The 24,047-nt window shown below is 39.2% G+C and overlaps 1 protein-coding gene across 3 annotated transcripts; it reads right to left on the reverse strand.

The window, feature by feature from the left end:
* Positions 1 to 1,497: 1,497 nt before the first annotated feature.
* On the reverse strand, positions 1,498 to 23,661 carry LOC307131039 (uncharacterized protein). 3 transcript variants are annotated; one of them, XM_079824441.1, is made up of 3 exons: positions 23,598 to 23,661; positions 11,880 to 12,070; positions 1,498 to 3,497 (listed from the first exon to the last, which is right to left on the reverse strand). In XM_079824441.1, the coding sequence occupies exons 2-3, from the start codon at positions 11,998 to 12,000 to the stop codon at positions 2,485 to 2,487; spliced, it is 1,134 nt and encodes a 377-aa protein (XP_079680567.1). In that variant the 5' UTR covers positions 12,001 to 12,070; positions 23,598 to 23,661; the 3' UTR covers positions 1,498 to 2,484. The 3 variants fall into 3 exon arrangements, with proteins under 3 accessions (XP_079680567.1, XP_079680568.1, XP_079680569.1); XM_079824442.1 differs by lacking the exon at positions 23,598 to 23,661 and adding an exon at positions 22,878 to 23,267; XM_079824443.1 differs by lacking the exon at positions 23,598 to 23,661 and adding an exon at positions 21,092 to 23,267.
* Positions 23,662 to 24,047: the final 386 nt, after the last annotated feature.

The following is a 24,047-nucleotide window of genomic DNA, read 5'->3' on the forward strand; positions in this document are numbered from 1 at the left end:
AGCTCTGCTACCTCTAGCTCTTCCTCCTGTCTTTTCCTCAGTGCAACTGTCTCCAAACCATACAACACCTTCCACTACTCTTTCCCACAACGTCATTGTATGGCTCATCAGCTTAATACTTCCACAACTCAATCTCCCTTGTTCTTAAAAATTGGCACCAAAACACTTCTCCTCCATTCCTCAGGCATATTCTCGCTCTCTAAGACCTTGTTGCACAACCTAGTTAAAAAACTACTGCCATCTCTTCTAGACACTTCCATACCTCCACTGGTATGTCATCAGGACCAACTGCCTTTCCTCTCTTCATCCTCTTCAAAGCTCTCCTAACTTCACCCTTGCTAATCCTTTCTACTTCCTGCTCAACAATATTTGCCTCTACAACTCTTCTCTCCCTGTCATTTTCCTCATTCATCAGTTCCTCAAAGTACTCCTTCCATTTTTCCCTAACCCTCCTGTCACCTGTCAACACATTTCCATCTCTATCTTTAATCACTCTAACCTGCTGCACATCCTTTCCATCTCTATCCCTCTGCCTCACCAACCGATACACATCCCTCTCACATTCCTTACTATCTAACCTTGCATACATGTCATCATAAGCTTCCTGTTTGGCCTTTGCCACCTCTATCTTAACCTCACGCTGCATCACCCTATATTCCTGTCTACTATCCTCCGTCCTCTCACTGTCCCACTTCTTCCTAGCTAACCTCTTCCTCTGGATACTCTCCTGGACTTCCTCATTCCACCACCAAGTCTCCTTGTCTTCTTTCCTCCTTCCAGATGACACACCTAGCACCTTCCTACCTGTCTCCCTGATCACTTTGGCTGTAGTAGTCCAGTCATCTGGAAGCACCTCCTGACCACCTAGAGCTTGTCTCAACTCCTCCTTGAAAATCACACAGCACTCTTCCTTTTCCAGCTTCCACCACTTTGTCTTCTGCTCTGCCTTTGCTCTTTTTATCTTCCTCAACACCAGTCATCTTACACACCACCATCCTATGCTGTCTAGCTACACTCTCACCTACCACTACTTTACAATCGCTAATCTCCATCAGATTACAGTGTCTACATAAGATATAGTCCACCTGTGTGCTCCTGCCACCACTCTTATATGTCACCATGTGTTCCTGCCTCTTCTGGAAGTACGTGTTCACCACAGCCATCTCCATACTTTTAGCAAAGTCTACCAACCTCTGTCCTTCTGGGTTCCTTTCCTGAAGACCAAACCTGCCCATCACTTCCTCGTCCCCACTATTCCCTTCACCAACATGTCCATTGAAATCTGCCCCTATCACCACTCTCTCACTTCTGGGAACAGTCTGCATCACTTCCTCCAACTCACTGCATCACTTCCTCCAACCCTGTGCTTCCCCATAATATAGTCCCAAATCAATATCTGCCTAGGAAATCGCCTAGTATTAATCTACATCGCTATTTGTACTCGTTGTGAAAATGCAGGCCACAAGAAGTAATTAGGTGGATTTTTTTATTTTTTTTATCACTTTTACTCGGGACATGCTACCTGGCAACATAGAATTCCATTCATTATACTAAGCTAAGCTAGCGGCGACCCTCCCAAACTAAAACAATGCATGCACTGAGACAAAAATGCATTTGCCCACATTTCTAAATGTAGGAAAGAAGTTGACTAAGCCCTATTTCTAAAAACGGTGGAGTGTTCCTTTAAGTAGCACTTTTCCTGGCTCTGAGCTGGAGCTTTGGGTGTGGAAACACAAAGAACCGATTTGAAACTAGGCTCTGGCTCCTAGCACCAGCACTGCCTTGGTGGAAAAGGGGTAAGTGAGGCTTCCCCGCCGAGTACATCTCCGTGGGCCCCCCACTCCTCTATCATATCGCAAGCATGTAGAGACTGTGTTCATGGGTGATTCATGTTCTCTCATGAGAGCATAACCACGTCGGCACGTTGTTCATCTTGCCAAACAGTGTGCATATTTGGACAAATATAGATTTATCACCACATATTTATCATTTGCAAAATATTTCATCATACAGAATAACATTTCTTTTCATTTCTCACTGAATTAGCCTATGCTGATCTGAAGAGCTGAATGACATTGAGCGATCTCTGTCTGCTCTTCCTGCTGCACGCCACTTATGATCTCAGAGCTCTCTCATTCGCTGTACTCATCCCTCATCTCATCTCTCTGTTGTTAACATTGCCAACGTGTGAACCAAGAACATGTCTCAGAACCGTAACTGTAACTGCTGCTGTCGGTATCGCTATCCATGTCACCTGTGTGTGTGCATTGCCGGTTTGCAAATTAGCTTATTTTAATGCGCCTAATGACACTCCCCTATTTATGCAAACCATTCCCTCTTTCCACACAATACCCGTCCCACCTTTTCGAAGTCGACCCTTTTTGAAAGCCTTTTCAAATCGAAGGTGTGAAAACACCCCGCTGCAGCAGGGGGTTTCATGACCCTTTAAGGTTATCTTTAAATATGAAACCCTTTCCACACTGATCACATATGAATGGGCTTTTCTCCAGTGTGAACTCTCATGTGTTGCCTAAGGGTTACTTTCTGTGTGAAGCCATTCCCACACACAGTGCAGGTGTACGGCTTCTCTCCAGTGTGAATTCTCATGTGACTGTCAATGTTTCCTTTACATCTGAAACTCTTTCCACACTGTGGGCAGGTGTAGGGACTCTCTCCAGTGTGAACTCTCATGTGGACTTCAAGGTTTGTTTTTTGGTTGAAACTCTTTCCACACTGATGGCAGGTGTAAGGCTTCTCTCCAGTGTGAACTCTCATGTGCCTGTTAAGGTTTGCTTTAGGTCTGAAACTCTTTCCACACTGTGGGCAGGTGTAGGGCTTCTCTCCAGTGTGAACTCTCATGTGGACTTCAAGGCTTACTCCTGGAGCTAAACTCTTTCCACACTGTTGGCAGGTGAAAGGTTTCTCTCCAGTGTGTATTCTCATGTGAGTGTCAAGGTTTCCTTTACGTCTGCAACTCTTTCCACACTGTTGGCAGCTGAAAGGCTTCTCTCCAGTGTGGATTCTCATGTGAACGTTAAGGTTTTCTTTACGTCTGAAACTCTTTCCACACTGTTGGCAGGCGAATGGGCTCTCTGCAGTGTGAACTCTCATGTGGACTTCAAGGTTTCCTTTTTCACTGAAACTCTTTCCACACTGTTGGCAGGTATAAGGCTTCTCTCCAGTGTGAATTCTCATGTGGACATTAAGGTTTCCTTTATGTCTGAAACTTTTTCCACACTGTTGGCAGGTGTAAGGCTTCTCTCCATTGTGAACTCTCATGTGGATGTTAAGATCTCCTTTATTTCTGCAACTCTTTCCACACTGTGGGCAGGTTAAATTACTTTTATTTCCTGTCTTTTGAGCTTTTTTTTGTGATAAAGTCTTTTTACCCTGTGTCGATATTTCACCAGTCATGAAATCATGATGTTTATCATAATGGTCTTTCTCTTCTTCCTTTTCATTAAGTTCATGACTTGCCTCTTTCAATGCCATGAGATCTAGGACAGAAACATACATAAAACAATTTAGACATTTAAAGCATAAATACCAGGGTATAGGGTAGTATGATATATAACCTATCCTATTTGCAGCTTTAAATCGCAAACTACAATTCCAGTTCATCAATAAAGCACTATTTTTGTTTCAAGACAAGTTTTAACCACTGTAACCATGGTATTGTGGCGGAAATATTCAGGGTTCAATTTCAGGGTTCATAGATTGAAATTTAAGCACTTTCAAGGACTTTCAAGTGCTTCACACTTTTCCAGCACGTTAAAAATTTAAATATTATATTATACAGTGGGGAGAACAAGTATTTGATACTGTAATAATTTCACTTTTAGGCCCAAAAACAATTATGTAGTGATTTTACCTTCGTCCATTCAAGGACGTTAAGTAAGGTCGTGATTGGTACTCATGTCACCGCGGATGTTGTGATTTTTGGATCACACGTCACCTAAGGTGTGGTTATGAGGACATCAGATGACCACCTTCCCCCTCTCTTAGTTTGGGACACTAGTCAAGGTCTTATACCTTGGCTCTATGAGAACACTCCAAACAGGAGGCTGTTCAATCATTTTAGATTGAATGTAAAGTGGGGAGAGTTGGTCAGCTGATTTATCTGAAAGATTGGCGAGATTTCTAACTTGTAGAGCCTTTTCTGTATTATCAGAATTACCAATGAGATGTCTTGTCCTTCCTGGGCTTGGTACAAGAGTTCATCTTCTTGCCCTCTAAGAGGTGTCTGGCTGTTCTCAAAGCATCTTTATCTGATGGTGTTGGACCGTTTGTTTGTGTCAGTCCACTAAGATCCAATCAAAATGTAGCGAACCTTTGTCCACTGTTATGGACAGAGAGTGGCCCGGCCATAAACTGGGCCCTGGAATGTGCTGTCCACTACAATACACTGCAGATTTTGCAGGTTTTCCTACTTACAAAGCATGTAAAGGTCTGTCATTTTTTATCATAGGTACTCTTCAACTGTGAGAAACGGAATCTAAAATAAAAATCCAGAAAAATCACACGGTATGATTTTAAATAATTATTTTGCATTTTATTTGATCATAAGTATTTGATCACCTACCAACCAGTAAGAATTTCAGCTCTCACAGACCTGTTTTTCTTTAAGAAGCCCTCCTGTTCTCCACTCATTACCTGTATTAACTGCACCTGTTTGAACTCGTTACCTGTATAAAAGACACCTGTCCACACACTCAATCAAAATTGAAAATAAAATTGTAGACCTGCACAAGGCTGGGATGGGCTACAGGACAATAGGCAAGCAGCTTGGTGAGAAGGCAACAACTGTTGGCGCAATTATTAGAAAATGGAAGAAGTTCAAGATGACGGTCAATTTCCCTCGGTCTGGGGCACCATGCAAGATCTCACCTCGTGGGGCATCAATGATCATGAGGAAGGTGAGGGATCAGCCCAGAACTACACGGCAGGACCTGGTCAATGACCTGAAGAGAGCTGGGACCACAGTCTCAAAGAAAACCATTAGTAACACACTACGTGGATTAAGTAACACACTCTTCATGGATTAAAATCCTGTAGCGCACGCAAGGTCCCCCTTGCTCAAGCCAGTGCATGTCCAGGCCCGTCTGAAGTTTGCCAATGATCACCTGGATGATCCAGAGGAGGAATGGGAGAAGGTCATGTGGTCTGATGAGACAAAAATAGAGCTTTTTGGTCTAAACTCCACTCGCCGTGTTTGAAGGAAGAAGAAAGATGAGTACAACCCAAAGAACACCATCCCAACCGTGAAGCACAGAGGTGCAAACATCATTCTTTGGGGATGCTTTTCTGCAAAGGGGACAGGACGACTGCACCATATTGAGAGGAGGATGGATCATTGGAGCATTGAAGATGGGTCGTGGCTGGGTCTTCCAGCATAACAAAGACCCGAAACACACAGTCAGGGCAACTAAGGAGTGGCTCCGTAAGAAGCATCTCAAGGTCTTGGAGTGGCCAAGCCAGTCTCCAGACCTGAACTCAATAGAAAATCTTTGGAGGGAGCTAAAAAGTCCGTATTGCCCAGTGACAGCCCCTGAAACCTGAAGGATCTGGAGAAGGTTTGTATGGAGGAGTGGACCAAAATCCCAGCTGCAGTGTGTGCAAACCTGCTCAAGTACTACAGGAAACGTATGATCTCTGTAAATGCAAACAAAGGTTTCTGTACCAAATATTAAGTTCTGCTTTTCTGATGTATCAAATATTTATGTCATGCAATAAAATGCACATGAATTACTTAAAAATCATACAATGTGATTTTCTGAACTACAGAACAACCACTGGCTCTGCACCCCTATACCTAAACTCATTACTTCAGACCTACGTGCCCTTCAGAAGCTTGTAGTGAACAACACTTTATGGTGCCATCCCAAAGAGGCACACAATCATTTTCACTGACCTTTACCTTGACTGTTCTCTGCTGGTGGAATGACCTTCTCAACCCCGCTGCTGGGTCTTTAGTCATTTTCAAGACACTTCTGAAGATTAATCTTTTTCTGCAACATTTGACCCATTAACCCCCTCGAGTCGGCCGGCGTGATCGACTCGCTTTTTTTCTTATCAGTGCCAAAGAGACTCAGTGTTAGAGGCAAGTGTTATACATCATTATAATCTGTTAAGTTTCTTTTTTTTTGTGTAAAGTCACAAAAACAACAACAAATTGTTGTGCTTTTTGCAAAGAAAACAAACATGATGCGCGATCTGCAGCCTCTCTCTGTCAAAGCCGTTCATTCAGATAGTCTTCAGAAAAGGAACTCTAGCTTAGTGAATACTTGTCTCAAAAACATGAGACATAAAGAAACGTTGAAATGTCAGGTTTTAAACACTGTAAACCAAATCGAAAAACAAATATTCTGTGTTCATGTAATATGTTTGAAAAGAGAGAGATGTCAGTCGTTTGCGAGTGTCTCATGATCCGCTAATGCGACCATGCCCACGGAGCGCACGTTCTATTGAGATTAAAATACTGAGGCGTTCCAGAGTCGACGGCCACACATCCACCCAAACAAACACTTTAAGTAAAGCGCTATACTTCAGATACATCGTTTTGAGACGCGTTAAGGAATAAATCTGGAATAATTTACCTAAGGAAAAGCTGTTCATTTCTGAGAGCAATGGATTCAGCCGCAGATTGTAAGGTAAACTAAGACTGTTTAGACAAGATTTATTTGGCCTGTTTTGGACAGATTATGACGTGTTTATTGTAAAAGAGCCTAGTGTCACATGAATAAATGTCTGCTCAGATGCTATAAATATAGTACCAGTCAAACTTATTTTGATGTTTCAATATTATAGCCTAATATTATTTTTTGCTTTAATATATGTTGATTGTGAAAAGAGCACAGCACGAGTAATAAAGGACACATCATTTGATGCACAATATATCAGAAGACATGGAGTTTGTCAGAAATTATTTGAGTTTTGAAGAAAGCCTTTCTTTAAATTGAATTTCATTTTGTAAAAATTGTATCTTAATTTTAATCATCGTTTTAATACATTTGATTCTTATTTAGTAAGAATCAAATATAGCAGACAATAGCCTTAGCGCTAGCGATCATGCATTGAACGCATTTCTCATAAATGAACTGAAGCTCGAAATGATATTTGAGTATTGTGTATATCAGATAGTTTACAAAATCAAATGATTCCGAAAATGTTTGCCATTGAAATGACTGGGAAAAAGTGTCCCAATCAACCTAAAGTCACCAGATACTATTTGAAATCATAATTGCAATGCATTATGTTGTTTTAAATCACAAATATTTGACTTATAACATTCATCATTACCAATTTTTTTATTTCCATTAAATAATACACACAAAAAAAAAATCTGATTTCTGAACTTTTAGAAAAGGCTTGCACGCAGAATTCATTCGACCAAGCCGTTAGCATCCGTTTTTTTGGGCTAACAGATGGACCTTACACTTTGTCCTTAATTCATAGGACCCAGGCTTTAAAGCTGTTTTGTTGAATTACCCTTTAATTACAATTTATTTATAGTTTAACTGTAGATTAATTTAACTGTAAGATCATGGTAGTCACAGGTAAAACCATGCTCCTCATTACCCCTCATTACATGTGTTTCTAAAATAAATAAATAATAAACTATTGAATTTGTAATAAAAAAATATTGTAAACATGTAGAAAATATGAAAACAGCCTCTATAAAAGTGATTTATAATGCCCAATATTTAATGTAAGTAATAATAGCAACATTTTATACATTTATAGCAAATAATACATTTAATACATTTCTGCCTAAATGCCATATTTCATCACTGTAAGTAGCTGCATTATTATAAATTTGTAGTTGTGTGTAATGGTTGTGTGTATGTTTTCCAATTTAGCTCGTCATGTATTTACATGGTCGCGGCTGTTTTCAGCTGATTCACCTCAGAACCTGTACTGTTCCCATATCACACTACTGTATAAAAATTCAGAGTCAAAGTGCCGTTCATCACTTCAAAGAGCAGCAGAAACGCAGCACACGTTCGTCAGCGGCAGCGCTGTGTGGATATTCACTTTTTGCAGTTTCCCATGCGCTCAAAAAATAAGAAAAAAAACAGCGCCTAATATGGACGAGGGGAGGTCTCTCTCGCTTTGACCTGTCAATTCAGAAGACAAACCAATGGGCCGCTGTCCCTGCATGATGGGCCAGTCTGTGGCAAAAAATATAGAAATAACCTTGTAGGCTATCCGCCCCAAAGTGTGTCGGCCCACCGGGAAAAATCCCCGGTATGCCAGATTACCAGTCCAGCCCTGTTTCTGTCCCAAACAGAAATAAGATTATTTTTCTTACCCCATTGGCAGATCATTTAGCTTTTTTTAAGCAAAAACTCACTTAATTTTATTTTTTCCCCCCACGATAATTGTCCTTATCTTCTAAATTAATCTTGATTTAAGAATTTTTGGATATTTGGAATGGAAACAAGAAAAAATACTACATAAGAAGAGCATTTTTTGCTGTGTAGTCAAATATTTTGATCGTTTAAAATATAATAAGCCTTTGTTGACTACATTCTAAATAAACTACAACAAATATTTCCTTTGTCTTGTTGCTCTCAGTCACACACCTGAAGCTCATTCATTATGCAGGTCATTATGCAGGTCTTTTGTTCTCTCAGGTGTGATACCTAGCATTATTCATGATCTTTCACGCCTCCTCGCATACTGGCTTTGTAAGGAAAAACGGTCTTACAAAATGTAAATTAATATATTGTTTTATGTGAATGAGTAGGCTCAATGATTCTCACATCAGTTTGAAGCAAAAACTCTAGGCAACAACACCCATTAGTCAAAAATCTTGTGGACACATATATAGTGTTTTGAGGCCTTAATTAAAAAAAAAAAAAATTTAAAACCATGAATTAACATTATTCTCTCAAAAATTCCCTCACAGCTCTCCTTCACTTTTGTTCTTGAAAGGCACTATTAAAAAAAACATTTGTAATATTATTATTAAAGTAATTGACAGCATGCTGAAGACTGGTGTGCAAACGGTAGAGGAGAAGTGTTAGGATAATACAACATCAGCAGTGACCGACATAAGCATTCGGACAGGATTAGATTTCTCAGAGGCCGTTGAGTTTTCTGAAAAACAGAATTTGCCCTGGAGTTTGTGTGAGAAAAACACAGACGTGGCAGATTTGGACGGGATTAAAATCGCAAAGTATGAATTTCTCTAATGTCCCCCTGGAAAACTAGTCCCGTCCGAATAGGGCCATTGCGCTGCCTAGGGATGGCGAAAACTAAAAATTTTCTTGACCGACCACCGAGCCTCATTAGCCGGTTGAAACCGGTTAACCGATTAGTTTAAAATATGCTGCACTATTTGAAATAACAGCCGCGAGCCGCACCTGCAATTTCGCAACTCTGTCGCATGTCTCTGCCGCTCTGCCCTCCGCCACACTGTCCCGGCGCCGCTCTCACGTCACTTTTTTTAAATCCCCTACAGCGCGAAACATGAGTCCCGCAAACACGGCGCAGAGGAGCTTGTTTGTAATCGGAGGACAAATGGCTCCTTACGGCCGTTTCACACCGCAAGCGTGAGCAGCGCGTATTTTTTTGGGCACCCATGTTAATCAATGAGTGCATTCACACCGGGAGCAGGAGCAGCGCTTGAGCGTCGCATGAGCAGCAGTGAAGCGGGGGTTTCAGCGCAGAGCCTATTTTTGCTGCTCTGCTGACGCTCAATTAAAGTGAAAGCACACTTTTGATGACAAAATAAATACTATTTCACACAAAAAAAGTGCTCAAAATGCACACAAGAAGCACGTGTAGTGTGTTTTAACAAGAACTGGAGTATGTCAGAAAAGAAAATGAAGAATAAAATATATTTGTAGAACATTTACCCCTTTTAAACTGTTTTAATTATTCAGTTTATGTGAAAGTATAGTGTGTGTACTGTATATATATATATATATATATAATATATATATATATAACTTAAGATAGCCAGCAAAGATGATATATAAACATTAGTTTGGTTTATTATGTAGGCTACACAGACAGGTCTAGCTCTAGCTCTACCCAAATCAAGTAGGCGGAGTTTGCGGTCTTGTAAACGTATTGAAGTTAAGTATGAATGAAACCACATGATCGGAGCTGTTTTCTTGGGTGTGTTTATCGTTTACCATTTACATGCGAATGTTGTAGTAGGCTAGCCTACGCCTCCCCATGTTAACAAAGTTTCAAGACTATCAAGTTTATAAATGACCAACTTCTAAAAACAATTATAGGCTAATTGTCTTTATAAAGAAATACTCGATGATATAAGTGAGCATTATATGTAGCGTTGGAGCCGCTGCTGTGACGCTGTACCAACGCTTCCAGTGTGAATACTCTCGCGCGTCTGCAGCTGCAGTCACGGTGAAGTTACGCTGACGTGCAGCTCACGCTTGCAGTGTGAAACGGGGGTTAGTTTCGAAATGGTTTGAGTACAAGGTGATCGCGTTGAAGATAAAGGCATTTGTCTAGCGTTAGAAGCTCATTTGAAACATTGCTGCGGCTCATTTAAGAAAATGACAGCTCAGAAGAGACGCCGCTTTAGTTCGAAGTAGTGCTAACAATAATAAAGAAAGATGATGATCAACACCTTATGTGTTACCACTGAAATGTAGATGTAATATATTTCCAAATGTAAGCCCATCTTATGCGGAATGTTGTCTAATAGACTGCAACACGATAAAACCAATGGATAAAACAGGCACCTTCAGAATGCATAAAAGACGCACCGGCCAAGGCAGGTCTAACTCACTGTGTGCCTTCTAATTAAGCACTGTATCACACAAGGTGCAACTTACATCTGTGTCGTTCTTTTTGGTGAAATGGTCCCACACACTACTTTTCTTTGCACGCTTCATACTGTCGTCTGCCCTGGCTCTAACCTCGAGTGTTTTAGCCTGTTTACTTTTTGCAAACCTTGTGAGCGCGCAAACCCAAACGCTGTGACCTCGCGCCAAATGTTTTTATTGGTTTATTAAGTACAAACAGGTGAGTTATGAAAAATTGAGTGAGGGATTTGTTCACTTCACACAAAAAGATTTTGGAATGAGATGGCTAACTGTAGTAGCGTTTAGTCCACTGTCTATAATAGCCTAATTTAGAGATCACTTTTTTTTTTTTAACCAACAACCGACAACTTTGATCGGTTAACGTTGATACGGTCAACCATCGGTCAAACGGTCATCGGTTAACATCCCTAGTTCTGCCTCAAGATGATCATCAATGGGGTTTTTAGACATGTCTACTTAAATACTACTTATTATTAAATGGCCTTAATGATAAACGCTACTCAATGCCTCAGCGCTACTGTAGAGGTTAGTGGCACCAGTGCTACTGCTCTCAAATGTTAGTCTGGAGCCCTGAATTATGACTTATTGCTTGATTTAATGCTTATTTAATATTTTAATATATAACTTTGTTAATATAATTAATATATTAATATATAATATATAATTAATATATAACAATTTTTTAAAGTAAACCTGACTCTCCATTTTCTTCCACCCCAGATAGGGGATTTCATCTTTATTTTTATTTCCTTTTAATTCCTATTATAACTATTATACTATATATATTTTTATTTTATTCACTTATAACTATTTTAACTTCCTTTCTGTGTAAAGCACTTTGAATTGCCACTGTGTATGAAATGTGCTATACAAATAAACTTGCCTTGCCTTGCCTTATTTACTGCTATTTATGTTCAGGGATGTTAAAGTATAGAGCAAGTAGATATTGGGTTTAATGTCACAGAATAATTAAGTCGCTGTATGATTATACTTCTGTATGTTCTCTATTTCTGTAGAGCTGGAGATTTTAATAAAGATCAAATGACTGAGTTCAGTTTTGAGAATGAAACCAACCTGTGTGTTCCTCAGTTTCTTCATGTTTCACTCTCAATGTTTCTTCATTCTTCAGGTCATCACTCTCCTCTTTAATAAACGCAATCTTCATGTCTTCAGTCTCCTCTTTAATGAACTCCATCTTTATAACACGTCAAGTGGTGTCACGTGGATCTCAGTCGCTTCACCAGGAGTTTTTCTGTGTGTTTGTCCTGTTTAAAATGAGAAAAACAAATCCAAACTAAATCTCTGAGCGTCTCAATCAGCTCTTAGTTCAGTAGTTCAGTCACTGGTAAAAGAGAGTTTAAGAGATAGTTCACCCAAAAATGAAAATGTAATGTTTATTAATGGTCACAGTTTAGAGTATGAGAGCTATGAGAGTAAAAACACATCTACATACGAATCCATATTAAACCCTGCGGCTCGTGGCGACACTTTGATGTCTTAAGACACGAAACGATCGGTTTCTGCAAGAAATCCAACAGTATTTATATCATTTTTTACGGCAAATACAACACTTTGTCCTACTGCCGTCCCCGCGCCATCACTTCCGGCGAGTGAGGTCAAATGTACACGATACGTCTACTTGTGACGTTTGCGTGGTTTTTACATTCAAAGACATCATAATGAAGAAGCAATAGGCTATTTTATGAATGTTATTTTACATTACTTTGCCCGCCCGATCGGTGGATATAAGCGCGAGCCGTGCATCATACACACGCGCCAAGAACGCTGCAGACAGCAAAATCTTTTGTAAATGATTGTATTTTTCCTACAAATATCAAGTCAAGCGAGTGAACAACGCACATCCTGGGATGTTGAGCTGCCCTGTGACAGTGCAGAGTTATGTCTAGTTAGACATGTACACGATGTAACATTGTATTTGATCTGTAACAATGCAATACCATCAAATATAAAACATTATTTACTGACGTTAGTGTGTAGCTTCATGCATTCATGTAATCTCATCCTGAATCTGGTGAAATATACATATATGCAATGTCTTCCCCACGTGAGCTGGATATTCATTAAAAATAAAGTTCAACCACACATTTCCAATATTATAATCTGAAGGAAGCTTATGCAGCGACTGTTCTTCCACAACCAGGCACAGCGCAATCTCTTGCTATCTTCGGCATGTTTATAGCTCACTAGCACGATCAGTTTAGCTCCACGAGTCGGTGGGCGGGGCTACAGAATCAGGCGTTCTTCTTCTGTTGAGGCAGCGTTTCTGTGACATACTGCGTCAAGGGTCGACATATTCTGAGATCTCTCGTTTTCTGGGCCTGGTGTCTATAAAAGCTTTTCTTTGACTAACAAGGAAGCAGGGTGGGAAATTAGCAAAAGTGCCGGGTGACTTTGCCTTGCATACCAGCCACAGTGGCGGGTGGATTGAAAAACATATATTTATTGGTTACTAGCAGTGTTGGGAATAACGGCGTTATAGATAAACGGCGTTACTAACGGAATTACTTTTTTCAGTAACGAGTAATCAAACGAATTACTGTTTCTTCCGTTACAACGCCGTTAGCGTTACTGAGGAAAAAAATGCGGCGTTACTATAATTTAGCTCATTGAAGCGGTTTTCATCCGAACAGGCTCTCTGTCAGTCGGACCTGCAACACACGCGCGCGTGCGTGTGTGTGTGTGTGTGTGTGTGTGCGCGTGCGCGCGCTAGCCATGCGTGTTGGGGGGGTGGGTGGGGTGGTACACATAACTGATGATGATTGGTGGGTGGGAGACAAGGTTGAGGTTGATAGGTTGAGTTCACACACACACACCTTTGACGCACACGCATATGCACAGTCAGCGATGGCAGTCCAACGACTTCAAAGGTAGCTTTCGCAAACTGGAAGTATAAGCGCTACTTTTCCCTCGTTGAGATGAACGGTAAGAATGTTTATAAACATATAAACATTACATAAATGTAACGTGAAGCTTATGCCCAGGGAGAAAGAGTCTATCCACGTCGGTGGCAAGTAATTCTATTTCTAATCTAATGAAGCCTCACGTCATCACAGCCACAATATTAGTGGCTAAAAACCCAGGTGATAACGTGAGCTCCACTACCAGAGGAGTAGTAAAGAAGTACTGATACTATTTACACAATATTTACACTATAGTAGGTCTACTGATAATATTTACAATAATATATTGAATTTGATAGGTGTCTCTCACATTGTCCCACAGCGACATTACAATAGTGTACATTAATGTACAATGTTTTATAATAATAATGTATTCTATTTAGTGTCCAATTCATTCATTTAACATATTTAATATTGGGGGCATCCAAGTTATTTGACATATTTAAACATTTAAAAAAAAAAAAAGTAACACATTAGTTACTTTCCCTGGTAATTAGTTACTTTTATAATGATGTAACTCAGTTACTAACTCAGTTACTATTTGTAAGAAGTAACTAGTAACTATAACTAATTACTTTTTTAAAGTAACGTGCCCAACACTGGTTACTAGCTACTTAAAACATCCCTTGTAACGGATTGGACAGCTTTTGTCAAAGAATGCTGTTGTTAGTAACAAAATAAGCACTTTTGTTGGGTAACTCATTTCATTGGTTTTCAGCGCTGAGCTGAGGTACAGACGAAAAAAAAAATATTGGTTAAAAAAAATGTGGCGACATATCCCCGGTATTAAGTCAGCATCTTACTCTTGCTGCTCACTTTTCATAATCAACAAATGAAATTAAAACAATAATATTATAGGCTAATATTTAAACAGCCTAACTATGAAACTAAAAAGGCTATGGTTTCTTTAACCCTCTGTCCGACGAAGGTGCCGCGCATTCTGATGGATTTTTTCCTTTATGACAGCGGAAACAACCCACAATAGCTACTCTGTCATTTTTAGCCATACAGATAAGTGCAAGACATAATTATACACTATACACTGTCAACTTTTATTTGTGTAAACTCACAATACCAACAAAGTCTGTGGACTCAGGGAACGGATTATGTTGCACTCCACTCCAAACGCTCTCTTCATCAATGTATTTTGTTTATTAAACGCAAAGTTTTTAATTTTAAAAGCATTTCTAAATTCAGTTCATATATCCAACAAACGAAATTCCAAGCCAAAATAACGAAATGGTAAAAAAACAACAACTTTGAGTTGCCACCCTGCAAATTCAAACATTTCGCTCTTTTAATTTGAATTAATGCTTGAATAACACGCCTACATCTCCTTCCATTAAACATAATGGCTAGAGCGGTGGCTGGGATATACATAAACCCATCAACATACGTGGCATAAATCTTGGAATGACTTATCACTAGAGGAAAAAAATAAGCTTAAGTCACATAACATTGGTTAATGGAAACAACGTCATTTCGGAATTGTTTAGCGACATTTAGAAAATATAAAGTTTTGCGCAAATCTGTAGTCTAATGGAAATGCGGCTACTGTTGAACCTACACGTTGTCAGAAAATGCAGACAATTTGTTCGTTAGACGAACAACTAACCTTAAATTAGAGGTAATAAAAAAGTCTCATATCAAGTGCACTGACTTCATTTTTCAGTAGCTTAGTTACTTTTAAAACAGTGTAGCTTTTCCAGCTAACTACTTTATCCAGTGAATTCTGTTTTGTGTAAATTGTATCTTAATTTGAATCGATGTTTCATCAGCCAATTGCCTGGATTTAATAAATAAGAAGCAAATGGACTATAGAAGACAATAATCGTGACATGAAGGCGCGGGAGCGATCACTTGCGTTGCACATGAACTGGAGCTCGTCTCACAAATAAACCGACATCAGACATGAGAAATATGTGTATAGAAATGTCCTCTTTTAAACTATTACGAAACGGAAAGAAAGCAAAGCACACTGTTCTCGTGAGCAGCTCTGGCGGTTCTGTTCAGATGCTGCGAGCTCCATCACTGCATGAGCTAAATTTGTAGCCATTTTGCACTTTGACAGCCAGTTTGAGATATAGGCTATATTTGAGTATTGTGTGTAGCAGATAGTTCACAAAATCAAATGATTCTGACAGTTTTTGCCATTGAAATGACTGGGAAAAAAAGTGTCCCAATCAACCTTAATTCACCCCATACTATGCTAATGCGCTTTCTTTTATAAATGTGAATGACCTTTTTTATATCAATTATCCCATGATTTACTCATCCTTAAGTGATCCTAGGTGACATTCTTCTTTCAGGATGGCTTGAGGGCGAGTAAATCATGGGCTAATTTTCATTTTTTGGTGAACTAACCCTTTAATGGATTACAGATAGACACATATAGACATATTTAAATGATTACACTTTCATGAAAACAGATTCGAAAAGTGTCAGTTTCTCCATCTCTACTCGTCAGAGACTGAACTCGTGTTTATGATGAACTGATTCATGAGAGTGATAGTGATAGAGAGAGAGAGAGAGAGAGAGAGAGAGAGAGAGAGAGAGAGAGAGAGAGAGAGAGAGAGAGAGAGAGAGAGAGAGAGAGAGAGGTTTAACAAGACTTTATTGTTTACATAATAAAAACATTATTCACAACATCATCAAGTACTCATTAATCAAAAATAAATAAATTAAATAAATAAATTAAAAACTCAGAAACAACTGGCCCTCATCAATTGCACACAAAACATTTTTAAAACACCAAATGTCCTCAAAACACCCCTCATTTTTTATAAGATTATAATATACAAACTCTATATTTAACCTTCCAGCTACAAGATTCTTGAACATTAATTCAGCATCAGTACTAAGAAGATTCAGCCCTTCATTCTTCCTCGTCTTCCAAATGGCTAATTTTGCAGTTCCAATCAAGTAATTTAGCAAACACACTTTCCTTCGGATTAAGAACCTGTATATCACACCCCCAATAAACACTTCTTCTGAGAATTTCTCATCAAATGCTTGAAACCATCCATCAAGAAGACTAAAAAGACCTTTCAACCTACTACATCTTAAAAACAAATGTTCCAAATCTTCTACCATCCCACAAAACCTACACTGTTCGCCCACTGCTGGATTCAAGTGCGCTACATGTCTGTCCGTAGCTATCGCCCCGTGGATAAGCCTCCACTGTAGGTCAGCAGTGCGCTTCTCTATGGGAGGCTTATACAGGGCTCTCCACCTGTCCCTCACAAGGAAGTCTGGCTTCAACAAACCTGGCCACCTTGAGGCCTTTTGTCCTTTAAGAGCTTCCTGGTGTAAAACTTTGACTGTAGAGTAGTATATTGCTTTTTTCGATGCAGACTCAAAACATTCCAGCTGCGGGGTTTTAAAAGATAGAATTGACCCCACACCATCATCATGTTCAGTCTTTATGAGATGAGAGATTTTAATTCCTGGGAATTCCTGTTCATTTGTCATGTCCACCAAAGTTCCTCTCCCAATGTACTCCCTGTAACTACTTGGTAAGGCACTGACAATCTCCTCCATCAACTTTTCTGTCAAACGTGAAGATCTTAAGCCAGTCATTTCTTTAAGTTCCTCCAGTGATTTCCATCCATCTCTGTTCAAGAGGTGTCCCAGCTTGACAATTCCATTTCTCTGCAAGCATGCACTCACACTCACAGAAGACAGAAGTCTGGTTTGAGTCATTGGGTTAAAAAAACAATGGTTCCTCCAGAACCCAGTTCCCAGGTTCATCAACCTGTCTGTCAACTTTAAAAACAGTTCTCCATGATTGTAACATTGTCCGATAAAAATGTGAAGGCTCAGACATACTTATCTTCTCCAGGTTCATTAGAAATAGATGTCTATCCAATCCAAGACCCCCAGTTTTTTGAAGACTTCCCCTGGCAGTCTGAGACCAAACCAAGTCCTTATGGTAGAGAATTGTTCTGTGCTGCTTGGAGTCTAAAAGCACAGATTCTGCTCCTCACGTCCACCAGACCTTGGCCTCCCTCATGAACTGGAAGGTAAAGTGCTGCTGCGCGAATCCAGTGTTGTCCACTCCAGAAGAAGTTCACAAAAGTCCTCTGTATCCTGCAGATCAGCTCCTCAGGTGGCTCCAGTACCATCAGTCTGTGCCACAGGATAGAGGCAGCCAGGTTGTTTACCACCAGAACTCTTCCTCTGTACGACATTTGTGGTAATAGACATTTCCATTTAGACAATCGAGCAGTCACCTTCTCCAGCATTCCCTCCCAATTCTTACCTTTAAATGCTGTATTTCCGAAAAAAACACCTAAAAATTTTAACCCTTCTCTTACCCACAGCAAACCACCCGGTAATTTTGGAGGTCCTAACACTCCCCACTGACCAAAAATCAGCCCTTCACTTTTTCCCCAGTTCATTTTTCCTGAGGATGCCCGCTCATATTTTCTAATACTCTCTGTTAAAATGTCAACATCATTCTGACTCGTAATAAAAACTGTGATATCATCCGCATATGCAGATAATGACACTCTACTACTGCTATTTAAACCAGGAAGTAAAATTCCATTCAGATCTCTCCTTATCCTACACAACAATGGCTCAATAGCGAGACTATACAATTGTCCAGAAAGAGGGCAGCCCTGCCTAATACCCCTTGATACCGGTATTGGGCCACTTAATCCTCCACCAGCTTTAACCATCACAAACACATTCGAATATAACAGCTTAATATAAGATATAAAATTATCTCCAAATCCAAATTGTTTTAAGACCTTAAGAAGATAACCATGGTCAACCCGATCGAATGCTTTCTCTTGGTCCAAACAAAGAATACCCAGGTTCAAATGATTAAATTGGTTAAAATCAATAACATCCCTCAATAAAAAGAGGTTATCCATGATTGACCTTTTAGGAATGCAATAAGTCTGGTCATTTTGAACCACTACATGTAAATAACACTTCAACCTATTTGCTAAACACTTTGACAATATTTTATAGTCCGAACACAAAAGAGAAACTGGTCTCCAATTCTTTAGAAGACCTAGATTTCCTTTTTTTGGAAGCAAAGACAGTACAGCTCTTCGGCAGCTTACAGGAAGTGCTCCACTTGTGATGCATTGAGAAAGTACTTCATACAGATCTTTTCCTAATATATTCCAAAAAGCTTGGTAAAATTCAACCGGCAGTCCATCAATTCCCGGAGAACGTCCACATGATAACTGTTTCATTGCTTCCGTAATCTCCTGAAAAGTTATTTGATTGTCCAGTGATTTTTTCCCCTCATCCTCCACCTGAGGTAAATCACTCAGCAAATCAGAAGCACTCTCAGCGTCACAGTTCGCAGCGTCATACAGTTCTTTGTAAAAGTTAACTGCCAGCTTCTTTATTTCCACTGGGTCTGACGTTATAGTCCCATCAGGCCGTTGAAGATGATATATGTGTCTTTGTTGGGAGCTTTTCTTTTCAAGATTGAAAAAGAAAGATGTAGGAGCGTCCATGTCTTTAATTGAGCAGATTCTTGCCCTTACAATTGCTCCTTTCACTTGCTCCTGTAATAACGACCCAAGTTCTTTCTTTTTTTTATTCAAAAGCTCACTCTGTCCAGATCCATTATTACACATCCTACTTTCCAGTCTCTGAATGTCTTTCTCCAAACTTTGTACTGCAAACTTCACCCGTGATGTATTATGTGAACTGTAATTTTGACAAAATATTCTTATGTTTACTTTGCCAACATCCCACCACTGACACATGTCTTCAAAAGAGTCCTTCCGTATTTTCCATTCATTCCAGAATACTTTAAAACTATCACAAAATAAAGCATCTTGTAATAATTTAACATTAAAATGCCAAAAATAATTTGGCTTTGTAATTGTCGTCATGTTTAAATCAAATAAAACCAAGTGGTGATCTGAAAACCCAACAGGTAAAATAACAGCGTTCATCACCTTATTATTCCATGTTTTATCAATATAAAACCTGTCTAGTCTTGCCCCACTAACTCTGTTCTCAGATGCTTTAAGCCATGTATATTGTCTAATTCCTATATTCATTTTCCTCCAAATATCAATCAAATTAAACTCTTTTATAATTTTTGATAATACCACACTTGACTCATTATGAGGTTCTTCCCCATTCCTATCCATTATAAAATCAACAGTACAGTTTAGAGCCCGACCGATAAAGGATTTTTAAGGCCGATACCGATACAAATATTTGGTCACTTAAAAATCCGATATTCCGATATATCAGCCGATATATATAAAAAAAAAAAAAAAAAATATAACAGAAACGCGTAAAAAAACACAAACAGATTTCCCTAATACATTAGTTATTTGTAGTTATTCATGATCCCTCAGCCTCTCTAAAATAATATGATAATGCAGTTTAAAAATAAACTTGTTTGTTTTATTGTCACAACAGAACAGAGGAACATAAAATATATTAAAGTTCTGATAAATAAAATGTATAAAAATACAAACTTAAGATATGAAACTTAAAGTCGTTTGGACGAAAACACAATAGGCTAACAAAAACAAAAAATCAAAGTTACCAGTATTAATAGATGTGGTAAGCTTTATAAATATAACTTTTAGCAAGACTGGAAAAAAAAATATTCAGTTAAGTTCTAGAAGTTCTGATAAATAACAACAACAGCAAAACATAAACTATATACAGTATAAATATGAGCCACCTTATAATTACAATATCAACTTGCTTATCCCTTTACATGCACTTTTAATTCTATCCATCAAGCTACAACAAACCATTTTCAATCATCATTTGCTGCCTGCCTTCTAAAATCTACTAACGTTACTGATGATGACTCGTGTAATCCATTATTTGACTCGTTAATGCGGCGTCTGAACGAAGTCACGCACTTTCGTTCACTCTTCACGAGCCTAACTTACGATTTACAATGCAGGGACTGGAACTACAAATATACTAGTTATAAATACAGTAATCATTACTTTATTTAGGCAGAATAAGTTTGTTGTGTTTTTCAAGGCGCATTAATGTTAGCGGTCTCCCACTGATAGCCATGGCATTAGCTAGCTTTGTGGTTAGCGTCTATGATAAGTTATAATTTAGAAATATGTATACTTTTTCAAAATAACGGGCAGGGGAGAGATGATACGTCTCATGATGTCAAACTGTCAGACTATTAAAGAAATACATTTTATTCAGTCACATTGTCCGAGGTAAAATAAGTCAGTCAACTGTAACCTAGCGTAATTACCAGCTCTCTTGGCTTACATGTAACAGCAAAACTGGACTTGGCAGTTACAAATTGTGTCATGTTATTTGAGTTAAGAGAACTGATGGGGATGTTCTTTTAACTGTTATTCAATTCAAGCAATGTATGTCTCGTTGCCAACTTACATGCATTTCGCGGATGATCTGTGTTGTGAATGCAACGCTCAGAGCGCTGAAGCTCAGCATGACTCTGCTGGATCAGCTGGTGGTGTTGCCAGCCGGCACGTTGTAGAGCGCCCTCTGGTGGACAAACTATGAAACGCCAACACTCAATGTGTTTGAGAGGTGTTTCGTCCGGTTTTTTTATTTTTAAAAAAATATTCATTTATCGGCCATCATAAATGCCGATACCGATAGTTTGGAAAAAGCCTAATATCGGCCGATAATATCGGCCCGCCGATATATCGGTCGGGCTCTAGTACAGTTCCAGTCACCTCCAATGATAACACACACCTGATCTTCAATTTCTTTAACAGCATTTTTTAGTTTCATAAAACACTCCACCCGCTCAGGCCCAATATTTGGTGCATAAACATTTATAAGCACAAACACAGTTCCCTTAAATTCTATATGCATTAATAAAACTCTTCCCTTTACAACTTCTTCCACAAATAAAATATTTACATTTATATTTTTTGAGAATAAAATGGCCACACCAGCGCTCAAATTTGTCCCATGGCTCAGCACACATTTCCCTTCCCACCATCTATCCCATTCCGACTCATTTTCTGTATTTGAATGCGCCTCTTGTAAAAACACAATATCTACCTTCTTAATTCTAAATAATTCTGACACCATTGCTAACTTATTTCCATCCCTACCCCCATTTATATTTAAGGAGCCTGCTCTCAAAAACTCCATAAAAAGGGAAAAAAATAAAGAGGACAGAAAAAGAGTGAAAAGACAAAGAATAGTCGACACCCTGTGTGTTCTAATCATTTTGTGAAGCGTTTGCCTTATTCTTTCTTAACTTCGTTAGAATCTTCCTTAACCGAAATCTTTTCTGCTTGCTAAGAACCTCATAACTAACATTTCTTTGTAACAACGTAACAGACACTATAAATTTCTCTATGTCTGGGAAAAAATCTTTGACTTCCATAGTCTTTCCAAAAGTTGCATCAAGAAAGCTATTTATTTCTTGCAATGTATACGTGTCCTCCATCATTTGTGAACCAATATCTGAAATTTCAGAGCAATTATCATCATCTCCCATTTCAGAATCAGAAACCATTTCGACACTGTTAGCTACTTCAGAAACATCAGTTTGAGCCATTTCAACATTTACTTTTCCTTTGTTGACATCATCAGTCGTCACACTACTTTTCCCCATTTTAGATACATCATTTTGTCCACTAGAGAACTCATTTACATCAACATCATCATTCTGATCATTACGGTCAATCAAATCAGCGTCAACAACCTTCCTTTCCTCTGTACTCGGAGTTGGTATTCTCTCATCATTTGTTTCTTCAGTATTAATCTGGACATCATAACTCCTGTCCTGAACAACCTCAACAGCTGCACTATGTTCAGCCTTCTCCTCCTCCTGCCTATCCTGGGCCTTATGTGGGCACGCCATCCTCTTGTGCCCAATATCCCCACACTCAAAGCACTTCATGCTACCAGTATTAGCATAAACCACATACGTTTTTCCCTCGTGGCCAACTCTAAACGACACATCCAGCTCTGGCTGATTCAAAAACATAAACACTTGCCTCCTGAACGACATCACGTGCTTCAGAGCTTCATTTCTACATCTCAGTGGAATAGTTCTAATCCCACTTGCAAACTTTCCATATCTCGCCAACGCTCTTTCAATTTCATCATTATTAATGAAAGGGGGAACGTTAGACACGGTTATACGGGTTGTTGGCGTTACCAGCGGTGAAATGGTAAGAAAATCTCCACCTACCACAATTCCATCACTTATCAACCGATTTGCCATTTCTTCCTCCTTTACAAACACCACTACCGCCTTATTCATCCTCGACGCCGAAGAAATGTTTTAAAATCCGATCATTTCTCCAACCACCAGCAGCACATCCTCCACCGTCACGCCGTGTGCGGGCACACACCTGATGCCGTGACGGAGCGACACAGGTGACGCCAACACCTCCGCGGCCGCGGGGTGAGACGCCATCTCAATGCCGCCACAAAACTTCCACAATACACTAAGTCAAAAAATATATATATTCCTCTTCTAATACATTTAAATTATGTGCAGTAGAAAATTGAAATACGAAAAGCACTCGAGCACTCCCCGTGAAACCCTCACACACCCCAACCACTCCCAGCATGCACCGAGAGAGAGAGAGAGAGAGAGAGAGAGAGAGAGAGAGAGAGAGAGAGAGAGAGAGAGAGAGAGAGAGAGAGAGAGAGAGAGAGAGAGAGAGAGAGAGAGAGAGAGAGAGAGAGAGAGAGAGAGAGAGAGAGAGAGAGAGAGAGAGAGAGAGAGAGAGAGAGAGAGAGAGAGAGAGAGAGAGAAATGAGACGCAACTCTTCTGTTACTGGTGTGGATGTGATTTACACACACAAAATATCCTTCATTAAAGTTAGTTAAAGCAAACGTGGATCGTTGAATCACTATCATTGAACGGTATCGATTTAAACAGATTAAACCCTTAAAACAAACCTTTCTCCAGCCGAACACAACAGATGCAGGAGCGCGGCGCTGCTTTATGACGTCATGTCGCCTCACCAAAATAAAAGTCCCGTTCCACAATCACATGTGCAGAGAAATGTCTGTCTACTATTTAAACCAGATAAGCCCTATATTAAACTTAAAACAGTGATAAAAACAAACAAGTTAAAAAGAGTGTGTGAGTTAATAAAGCAGAGTTCGTACAAGTGTCCGAATTGAAACACATGAGAGTCAGTGTTTGCCAATATTATTAAAAATGTGGACAATTAAAGTTCATTTGAGTCTAAAAATATGTGTAAAATATGTAAAAAAATATATATATTTCAAGAATCAAAAGTAAAAGAAGCAATACAATTTTATAAATGTAAATGTATATATTAAATACCAACTATTATTGCTAAAAGGTTCAGTCCAAATACAAATACTACTATTTTTACCAGA

The sequence above is a fragment of the Gobio gobio genome (genome assembly GCF_949357685.1).
Source record: "Gobio gobio genome assembly, chromosome: 1".
Lineage (NCBI taxonomy): Eukaryota > Metazoa > Chordata > Actinopteri > Cypriniformes > Gobionidae > Gobio > Gobio gobio.

Excerpts from the sequence above, each read along its gene's own strand:
- LOC307131039 (XM_079824441.1), bottom strand. The coding sequence starts at position 12,000 with ATGGAGTTCATTAAAGAGGAGACTGAAGACATGAAGATTGCGTTTATT. Across the intron at positions 3,498-11,879 it reads AGAAACTGAGGAACACACAG|ATCTCATGGCATTGAAAGAG; the intron begins GTTGGTTTCATT and ends TTTCTGTCCTAG.